Source organism: Vicia villosa, unplaced genomic scaffold (assembly GCF_029867415.1).
Source record: "Vicia villosa cultivar HV-30 ecotype Madison, WI unplaced genomic scaffold, Vvil1.0 ctg.002772F_1_1, whole genome shotgun sequence".
Classification (NCBI taxonomy): Eukaryota; Viridiplantae; Streptophyta; class Magnoliopsida; order Fabales; family Fabaceae; genus Vicia; species Vicia villosa.
In genome coordinates this window covers 3,861-15,110 of record NW_026706026.1, presented here as the reverse complement: position 1 = coordinate 15,110, position 11,250 = coordinate 3,861, and the positions used below count along the sequence as shown (strand labels likewise).

The 11,250-nt window shown below is 35.9% G+C and overlaps 1 protein-coding gene across 1 annotated transcript; it reads right to left on the bottom strand.

The window, feature by feature from the left end:
- Nucleotides 1-449: 449 nt before the first annotated feature.
- Nucleotides 450-2,083, bottom strand: LOC131639768 (protein SOB FIVE-LIKE 4-like). Its single transcript, XM_058910230.1, has 2 exons — nt 1,781-2,083; nt 450-1,240 (listed from the first exon to the last, which is right to left on the bottom strand). Exon 2 carries the CDS (start codon nt 1,237-1,239, stop codon nt 814-816), a length of 426 nt encoding a protein of 141 aa, XP_058766213.1. The 5' UTR covers nt 1,240; nt 1,781-2,083; the 3' UTR covers nt 450-813.
- Between the last annotated feature and the right edge of the window lie 9,167 nt (nt 2,084-11,250).

Genomic DNA, 11,250 nt, shown 5'->3' with positions numbered 1-11,250 from the left:
CATTTTGTGGTAATAGTTTGGAAAATAGTAATCATATATTTTTTAGTTGCTTGGTGGTGAAAAATATTTGGAGAGAGATAGATAGGTGGGTTGGTAAAGGGGATACGGTAGTGGAAGAGTGTTTGTCGAGTTTTATAGATTGGCACTCATTTTTTATAGTAAAAAGGTGAAAGTTAGGAAGTTGGGTGTGGTTTGGCTTGCCATCACTTGGAGTATTTGGTTGGTTAGGAATGGTAGTTGCTTTCAGAAGGAAGCTTGGAGTGTGAATAATACCGTTTGGAATATCAAGTACTTGGTGTGGAGGTGGTCTTTTTGTGGGAAAATTACACACCACAATTACTCTTTCTACGAATTTACCAAGGATCCTTTGCTATTTTTGTCGTAGATGTAATTGGTATGTAATTTTTGTTTTTTGTCGGATATTCCCGCTTCTCTGTGTATCCGGGTTGGAGAACCCTTAGTTCTCCAGTTTAATATATCTTGCTTAAAAAAAATTAAAATTTTATTGATACATCATGTCACTTTCATATACTAATAAGAATACTGATTCAATTCTTTTTTTTTCTATCTCATATCCTCAAATTATACGGTACAAAAAAAAATTACAGAAATTAATCTGAAGTCCCATGTCTTATCCCAGATATCGTACCTAATCTGGCCTTAACTCTTTCTTGACTGAATCTTAATCATAATCAACAACAAATGATTCTTGAAATGAACAAAGTACAACAATTGTCACATAAACTAAAACTAAACATTAAGAAAACAACGCAAGCTTAAAAGTCATTGAAAGAAAGAAAGAAATTAATAAATCTATTTTCTCGTTCCTTCCCTTCCACCACCTTGAACTGAACCCTTCTGTTTCTTCTCCACCTTTTTGTCTCCAATTTGTTTTTCTTTCTTGTAACTCCCTTTCTTGTGATGATCATAGCAATAGTATTCATGAACCTCATCATCATCATCATGATATGCATCTTCTTCCACTTTTTTCTTGAAATGTCTCAAAGGATCACCATAATGAGTTGGTCCAGAAGAAGCATCAGAAACCATAGAATCATCACTTTCAATTCCAGCATCACCTTGAATTTGATGAGTCACTTGATAAAAGTCCACTTTATCATCATCATCATCTTCATCATCTTCAGGATTTATTGGAGATCCAATATACATAGTCCATCCAGATTCACTGCTTTGACATTCCTCTTCACCTCCCAAGAACATGTGATGAGGTGGCTCCATTCTAAGGAGACCAAGAAAGAAAAAAGAGAAGAAGAAGAAGTTGCAAGTCAGTGTTGGACAATGGTAAATAGTAGTAAAGCATTTATATAGAACTAACTATATGTCTCTTACAAACGGTACCACCAAATAAATTTATAAAAAATAATAATAAAAATAAATTAATAATGATAATTATTACTATAGATGTGTTTCTGAACACCTGAAAATACTCATTAATTACCCACCATCATCATAGAGAGAGAGAGGTAGAAGCTGTCAATGAAAGTGAAACAAAAAAGCATAAATACAAACAACAGTTGAGTTCCATAAATTTGAAAGATAGAAAGAGTTGGTTGGATTTACTTGATCACATGGAGAAGAATATGCAGTATCAATTACAATCATCATTACTTGTCTGAATAGGTCATAAATAAAAAAATGACAGCTAATATATATAAATGCAAAATTTGCAGAATCAGAGATTGACACAGGCTACAAAACAGGAGAGAATATAAGACCCATATAAGTCTAAGTAGGATTGCAAACAGGACCTCTTCAATACCTGATTTAGCCTTTAACTTCTTTAAATATCCTGTCCCTTCATATCAAACAAATACTCTTTTTTTCACTATTCTCTTCTCCTGCTTCTAAATATTACAACTGGAGTTTTTGATTTTTTTTAGATTTTGCCCACACTATATATAATAGGATAATGAAGTTTCTTGTTGAGAATTAATAACCCCTCTCCAATATCTCTCTGCATATAGATCTTTCTAGTTATAGACTCAGGATCACAAAGATATGTATGATCATGTGATCAAAACCCTCAGACTTTTTTTTCTTGGCTTGAAATGAAAAAGCATAAATGCAATATATAATAGGGATCAGATATTGGAATAATACATAGTCACCAACATGTTTTTAATGATTATAATGAAAATTGATTTATGCCACGGGTTTGTGAATAACCAGATAGGTAGATTGTGATATTTATCTACTTGGAATTGCATGGTTGAACAAAAAGCTAGATCATATACCCTACCTAGAAAGTACACCCTACCATTTTTTTTCATTTTGTATTTCCACAAATTTTGAATTGCAAATATTTAGCTATTATTATTTTTATTAATAATTACTTATGTTTCAAAATAGAGAATTGTTGATATAGACGTGATCAGGTAGATAACTTGTTGTTGCGTTGGTAACATACACAAATAAAGCATGTAATGCATCCATGCGGACCCAAAGGCCAATCGGTCAAGTTAAAACTTTAGACTACAAAAGTTTTGTAAAAAAATCCATATATATATATATATATATATATATATATATATATATATATATATATATATATAATTCTTTTATTTGAGTTGGTAGAAGTAAAGGTCTCGATCTTTAACTCTTATGATTCATGTTGGATGGAAATCTCTTTGCATTCGCTTTTTAAGGAGGACAGTGCTGGTCGTACTACTACTTTTTATCTATTTGAGATTGATCAGACTATTGCTTTGTGCGATATGAATAAGAGTCTTAAGCCAGATGATTTTAATTTTTTTTAAAAGGTTCTAACATGTGTTTAGTGGTGACATTGGTATTATGTTTGAGGAATTCCAACAATTTGCTTCACTTCCCCATGGATTCATCTATTTTTTGTTACCTTGATCTCAAAGGCTGACTCTCTTCAGATGGGGGACTTCCAGCCTATCTCCTTGGTTGTGTCCTTAAGTAAGCTCCTAGCCAAAGTCTTGGTGGGTACGCTTCATGGTGTGATGGATAAGGTCCAAACAATTTTTCTTAATCGTAGACTTCTAGTTTATGGGGTTGTTGTTGTGAGTGAGTTGTCGTATTTTTTTAAGAAGAGCAAAAAACTCTGTCTCATCTCGAAAGTGGAATTTGAGAAATCTTATAACTTAGTGAGTTGGTCCTTTTTGAAATATATGTTGTTTATATTTTGGTTTAATGATAAGTGAAGAGTTTGGTGTGTTGAACAAATCACATCAAACACAAGATGGAGGATCGGGGTGAGGTGATTTATGGTATTTAAAATTTATGATCAATTTTAACCTTTCTCAATTAAGATTGTATTAGTAAATTTTTAGTGAGTAATTTTAGCGAAAATAAAATATAAAAAGGTAAATTGCGAAAAGTAAAGAGCTAGAGTTATAGAGATTGTATCAGAGATTTATATAGGTTTTGTTGAACGTTGGCCTAGTTATGTCCCCAAGAGGTCTTCTAGAGAGTTTCAATATAGACTTTGAGCTTTTAATATGTTATGCCCACGAACCTTATTGCAGTTTAATCTTGAGATTTTAATAGGTTTATCCCCAACCTAAAGACAAATTTTACCCCAAGCTATGATACCAAACTAAATAGAGATTTATGGCTGATCTCATTAACTGAACCAAAAGTTTTTTGGACAAAGCTTAATAAACTAATAACAGAGTGTACATCCTAGAATTCTTGAAGCCTAGTTGTATATATCAATAGGAGCCGAGAGGTAAATATCAGATGTGTCGGGTTATTCTTTAGCAACAAACAGTAGGTTTATTACATATGTACCGAAGACGAGTAAGATCCTAGATCGACGTAAGAGGTCAGGTCTATGGTTTTCGAAGGCACGCCTGTGATCGGTGTTTAGTCAAAGATTGGAGATCCGAGTTAAGAACCCATTATAACAATCCTGGGTAGTCACATGGAAGTTACGAAATTGATTGGGAAGATGTTACATGGTATAAGTTATGACAATGATGATGACGGCGGAATTAGTGAAGTCATTTAATCATGAAACTCGAAGGGGGAGTTCATAATGGCCCAAAGAAATGAGACAAAAGGTATGAAATGGCTCCTCATGAAAGGGGAGAGGTATCGGAAAAACACGTAAAGTACTCTAATAGTAAAGGCTAAATCAACATACTTCCATACAAATATCTATTGAATGTCTGGATTATCCCCAAGCAAGAGTGCACCACGCACTTCGCCAGACATGGCCAAATTATCGTCAACGGTGGAATCTCTGCGCTAGTAGAACGAGTCACTCAAGAGAGTGTTCACACCCTTCGACAGACTCAGAGCCAGTAGGATGAGGATGTAGAAGAAGATCTTCTTGATCCCCAACCTCTTTTTGAAGAAATCGAGGGCGATCAAGTTCCAGAAACACTTTAAACCACCGCTCTTGGCATCTTTTGATGGCAAGAGTGATCCCTAAGAGCATATCATATTGATAAATAATCAAACGGGCATCATAGGCGCCTATAACTCGTTAAAATTCAAGCTCGTGGCGGGAATGTTCAAGGATGTTGCCCTACGTTAGTATATGAGCCTGCTGAAGTTCTTAGTCACCAATCACCAAGATCTGACTAAGAAAATGGTACAACCCTTTTTTTCTAGCAAGTATAGAAAGATGTCGATGACATGCTTACTCAATGTCCGTCAGGGACACTCTGAGTCACTCTGGGAATACATGGCACAATTCAATGGAGAGACCATCAAAATCTCTCGACCAAATCAGGAGATGTTCGTATGAGCCTTCCAAAATGGCCCGAGAGCCAGTCACTTCAAATGAATCTTTGGCACAAAAGCCGACAACCAGCATGGACGAAGTAATAACCAAAGTAGAGTGTTATATCAAGTGGGAAGAAAGAAACATGGAGAAGATATCCCGGGATACCATAGAGAAATCTCAACCCAAATAGGATGGACCTGGGTTCAGGAAAGATCGATACAAACTCGAGTTGAAGGAAAAGTTGTAATAAGACCCTCTCGGAGACCATATAAAAGCTATGCTAAAATTTTAACCCGCTCAATATCAAACAAGGAGACATCTTCTGTGAAGTGTATTACCTCAAATTGCTGCTAGAACAAAGCCGACTCAAGAGGGTCAATGCTCTAATGGGGAAGGATGAAAGCACTTGGTGCTCCTACAATAGGCTCTAGGGCCATCACACTGAAGATTTTCATCAATTAAAGAGAGAAATCAAAATTCTGATCCAGAGAGGCTGATTATTATCTTACGTAAAGGATATTAGGGCTCCATAAGGAAAGCTAAGTCCTCCCCGGGGAGAAATTAACTCGGAGAACCCATCTGTCAAAAAGGGAAATAGGACTTCGCTTAGAGGACTACTCTCTAGTGAAGTCGCCAATTTTCTTTGGCTTTTGACTGTTGGTGGTGATGTGACCAGGTTCCCCATGGTTGTAACAAATTGGCAAATCAATCTTGCAATCAACAATAAGTTGTCTTGGCAGATAAACAAAGATAGGCTTAACCTCTTTAGAGGATTACTTCCCAATGAAGTCGCCATTTTTTTGTAGCGGTGAAAATTGATATTAAAGCCATTGATTGGCTTGACTCATTATTTTAGTGAAAGTCGTCATCGCGCATTATTATTTCCAGAGGAAAAGAGAAAAGAGCGAAATAAACCCAAAGAAGTTTTTTAAATCAAAACTAATAAAAAACAAAGATCTTAGGTACGGGGTTGATTAAGCAAGGGAAGGTGTTAGCACCCCTCACACCTGTGGTACTCCACAGGAACCTTTTTGTAATTATGTGTTGTTAAAAGAAAAGAAATGTAAAAAATAAAGGGTTTGTGTTTAGTTTTAAAAAGTATTCTCAACAAAACTTAACATCTTGAGCCTACATACCTCTTTAGCTAAATGGAGAAGTCAGAGAAAATGTAGTTCCACATAAAAAGGAAACAAAAGGTTAAAAACAGAATAGACACTTTATCATCTTAGAGGAGAAAACTCAGCCAACCATACTTGAACATGAGAACAGATGGATCTTTTGCATCAAAAATGAAAGAAGGGCTCCAACTTGGATAAACAAAAAAGTATGCCACTAGCTCTTTCAAGTAGAAAATGATCAATCACATCAATCAATATCAAGGGCTTAGGGGATTACAACTACACTATGAAGATTAATCATGTCTATCCTTTTAAAAGAGGATTTAAAAGAAAACCACCAAGGGCAAAAGATCTTATCAAAAGAGAGGTTTAAAAGGGTTTTACAAACATAAGAAGATTTTGAAAAAGGAAGAAGTTTTTCAAAATCAAAGAAGATGGGGGGAGATGAAGGGACTATCTTAAAGCATAAAGTAAAAGCTAAGGAAAAGAATAATCTAACCAAATAAGAAGCCAACACTTAACATTAAGAAGTGAATGTGGAGTTCCCATCCTTTGGATTCACTAACCAAACAAGAACAATACCAAGATATCCGATGAGAACATCTCCATATGTATAACTTGCACAAAGCTTTGGAAATACACCATAAGAACGTGAGACAAAAATTGGGCAGAGTAATAGATGTGTACAAATGACTTCCCAATCACAATGCCTTGGTATTAAACCTAGAGGACTTTATATAGAATAACTTGCACACACAAAGAAAAATAACCCAATACCTTGGAGTAAACGATGCCAGACTTATTGGAATTGTTTCAGCATTTGAGGAAGTATCCTCTTTGTTCGAATCCAAATAAATGCACTTTTTGTGTTCGTTCTGGAAAGTTATTGGGTTTTGTGGTCATCTAGAAAGGAATTGAAGTCGATCTTGATAAGGTCTAGGCTATTCAAGAAATGCCAGCAACTAGGATAGAGAAGAAGGCTAAAGGTTTCCTTGGACGTTTGAATTATATTTCCAGGTTTATTTCTCACGTGATTACTACCAGTGAACCAAATTTCAAGCTCTTGAAGAATGTTCAGAGATGTGTATAGACTGATGATTGTAAAAAAGCTTTTGACATTATCAAAGAGTATCTTTGCAAGCCTTCTATCTTGCTCCCTCCAGTTGAAGGAAGTACTTTGATAATTTATTTGACTCTGTTGTGTGGTGTCGTTTTCTTTACCTCCCCGTTTCACTTGGGAGGACGGCACGCTAGACCCTTCACGCGAAATTTGGAAGGAGAATGCGCCCGTGGTGGGATGAATTTTATTTCAGTTCTTCCTACGATATCACACGAACTTTCTTATTTGTCCTACGAGTAGGAAAGTTTCTCCTTTGTGTTAGGAGAAGGAATTGAATTGATTTGAAAAGACAGACAGACAGACAGACTATTTTTGGTATTTTATTAGCTCGCTGAGATTCCTTGTGAACCTCATGCGTACATATCCCTAGTGGAAGTCAGAGCTTAATGTAGTTCGGGGAACTAACTAGGGAAATTAATTGTTTTTTTGGTGCCTTGCTTGAAGCTCAAGGTTGAAGCTTGGAATTAAATCTCTGTTTACAGTGAAGAGACATGAAATTATCTCTACAGAGAGGTATTTGTACTATTCTACCACAAACATTTTGAAAGAGTGACAGAATAACTGGATTCATTTCATTCAAGAGGGGGACCTTACTTGTGTGTGTGCAAGTATGCCAGTCAGATGCCTCTTAAATGAAAGAAAGATGCTCGTCCAAATTAGGGAAAGTGTACAAGTCTGGGGATGTGCCAGAGCATGTCTTTCAGAGTCCTAAATGGGAGACTTTGATTGAAATTGAAATTGAAATGTTTGTTTGTTTGAATGTGGTAGAGTAGTAAAAATATCTCTCTATAGAGATAAGCTATGTCTATCTACTGTATGAAAGATTTGACTTTAGCTGGCTTGTATGAGGCCCAAGCTTGAGGCTTTTTGATTGATTAATTAATATTATTGACTCTGGGAGATGACTCCACTGGGGATTAAATTACAGGGTATTTTTGTGTTCTGTACAAAGCCCAGAATTGAGGCTGACTCTACTTAGGGAGACTCTATTTGTGTGCCTTGTACAAAGCCCAAGGTTGTGGCTGACTGTTGAGGATAATTGAATGAATGACTCTATTTTATGTGCCTTGTACAAAGCCCAAGGTTGTGGCTGACTCTAGCTAGGGAAAACACTATTTTCTGGCTTGTACGAAGCCCAAGGTTGTGGCGGACTCTTAAATGAATTAAGTATGGATGACTATATGGGGAAAGATCCTAAGTGTTAGGAATCTTTGACACATGAAAAATATGGTTTATCTGCCTTGTACAAAGCCCAAGGTTGTGGCTACTAAGTGATGAAAGACTCACTGGGGAGACTCTATTATCTGCCTTGTACAATGCCCAAGGTTGAGGCTGACTCTTGACAGGGGAGTTTTATTGTTTGGGTGCCTTGTATGAAGCCCAAGGTTGAGGCTAACTGTTTTTGTTGGTTTTGACTCTACTGAGGAGATTTTATTTATTAAAAGACTGTTTTTCTTTGGAAGCTAACCCTTTCCAGGGATTTTGACTCAGCTGGTGAATTTGTCTGTTAAAAGACTGACTTTATCATGTTTTTTTGGAGGCTGACCCTTTCCAGGGGTTTTGACTCTTTTGGGGAAATTATCTCCTAAGAGAATGAAATCTATTTATTTTTTTTGACATTTATTAATTGACTTTGGAGGCTAACCCTTTCCAGGGGTTTTTATTGAAATGATGGATTGATTTTAAATTGACTTTGGAGGCTAACCCTTTCCAGGGATTTTTATTGAAAAGTGGATGGCAGAAAGATTATCTAGTGGAGACTCTTTGTTTAAAGCCCAAGATGAAGGCTGACTCAATGCTGAGGATGACCAAAACATAGATCCTAGACTCTACTAAGGAGGATTGATGAAGATAAGGGTGACAGAGACTGTCCATGTCTCTCATTCCAAAAATGTACTCAATGTGAAATTGAGACAAACTTAGCTTGTTTTAAGTCTGGTTTAAATTGGAAGAAACTCACCAGGGTAGGCTAAGAGGTGACTAAAGACCTGTTCCTATGTTTATAAGAAACCTGATGGGTCCTTGTATACAAGCTCAAGAGGAAGCTGGAAATGCTTTTAAGAAGCCTGTGGGTCCTTGTACAAAGCCCAAGAGGAGGCTAATCGAGGGTCCTTGTTATAGCACAAGAGAAAGCTTATGTAGTTTTGAACTTATTTTGGCTCTAAGCAAATGGGTAAGAGGTTTCTTCGGGAATAATTCCTCTTTGGGTGGATGTGTCCTATATTTTTGGATTCTAAGGTTTTTGCCAAGATGTTTCACCGGGAATAATTCATCTTGGTGGCTTGAACTACAGATCTCTAATTAGGAAAGAGCCTTCACCGGGAAGACATTCTCAATCCTAGGTCATATTCCTATAATATATATATAGTTTAACTGTCCTAAGGTTTATACTCAAACATAGTTCTAAACTAATATATATGCACAGTTTATATTTGACAGTAATTTAAATAAAGACTGTAAATTGAAAGCTTGTAAAGCCTAACCTGGATGGAGTGGAGGCCATTGAAGAAGTATGTACAGAGCCTTAACAGTAATTTTTGTTGTTTTTGTTGATAACAGTTGAATGTATATGATAAACAGTTAATGGTTTTTGAAAACAGAAGAAGTGAAGATGGACAAAGGTCACATAGGTATCTGAAGAGTTTCACCGGGAATAATGCCCTTCAAATACCAGAAGAATGTTTTGAAAACAGAAAGAAGATTTTGAAAATACAGTTTTGAAAACAAGCTAAGAAGAGAAGGTTTTTGGGACTTACACTCTATTAGAGGCCCACTTAAAAATGATTTACTGTTTATGAAAACAGTTGAAGAAAAGATTGAAATGATATAAGGTTTTGTTGTTTGAAAACCTTAATCGTCTGCTTAATCGGAGATTGAAAACAATTTTGTAGATTGACAAAAGTCAACTTAATTAAGGCAAAGATGAAATCTATACCTAATTAAGACCTAAATAAATAGGGTTTTTATCATAACATTATTCACAAAGTAATTAGGTTAAAACAAAATGAATATATATATTTTAAAGTATTTAAGAAAACATTTAAAACATACTATTTTAAACCTAATTAAAATACATGAAATAAATAATATTTTTATGATTTTTTTGATTATTTATAAAATATATATATTAATCAACAAGTGTTTAAAAAATGAAGTCAAAATGAATTAATTTGATAAGTTAAATAATTGGTTAAAGTTGTGAAGGAATTAAGTTAGAAAAGTGATAAAAAAATAGGTTTTGGTCCTAGCAAGGCTTGAACTCACGCCCTTATAGCCACACACTCAAAACAACACCACTGAGCCAAACGCCAGTTGGTGACTATAACACGCGCGCATTTGGTTTTGTTTTAAAACAAGTTAGAAAAATCTGAAAAAAATAAAAGGATGAAAAAGTCTGGGGCGAGGGGGATTCGAACCCCAGACTTGTGGCATGATGATACTAAGGGCGCATGTGTGGCCACTAGGGCAAGTTGTTTAGTCGTTAATAAAACGCATACCATTCAAAATAAAATAAACCCTGCCCTGAGAATTCAAATTTTGCGCGCCACCACCATCTTCGTCTTCAACCTCAAGCTCTCCATTTTTGGATTTCTGAACTCACTCGTTTCTCAACCATTTGTCATGATGTAAACACAAAACTTGCTCTAATTTCACTCACGATTCTAAATATGTAACTAACATGAACTATCGTTAACTACATCTAACTAATTTATCAGAAATCGTGAAGAACCCTAAAATTTCAAAATCAAATTAAATGACTATACTGAAAGATAAATGGATGATGATAGAGGGTTTTCAATCCTCTGATGATGCTGAACAAGATAGAATCGAGCTATTTCACAAAAGGTACTTAAATTAGAGAGGTGAAGTTCAGAAACTTACCTCTGAAAATGGAGATCGTGAGGATGATTGAGAGCACCTGGGTTTGAATGAATGATCTCAATAGCTTCCCTGAGACTCAATGATGCTAACTGGATGCTTATTGTAGCCTGAATCCTTCTGAATTGTTCTATGGACCTCCCTCGATTTGAGCTTCAAGTGGACATGGAGGTTGTTGAATCCTGAGTTACAGATGAGCTGCAGCCATCTGGTTAGCTTCACTATGACCTGAGGAGTGTGTCTGGATGATTGGCTTGCCTTGAAACCTTCTGAATCACTCCATGGACCTCCAACTGCAAGTGCTCCAAAGTGAGAGCAACAATGGTGTTCCTCCACCTACAGAAGTGATCCAGGTGCTTGGATCACCTCAAATGACCTCCCTTGAGATGTTAGAATGCTCACTTCCCAAAGAT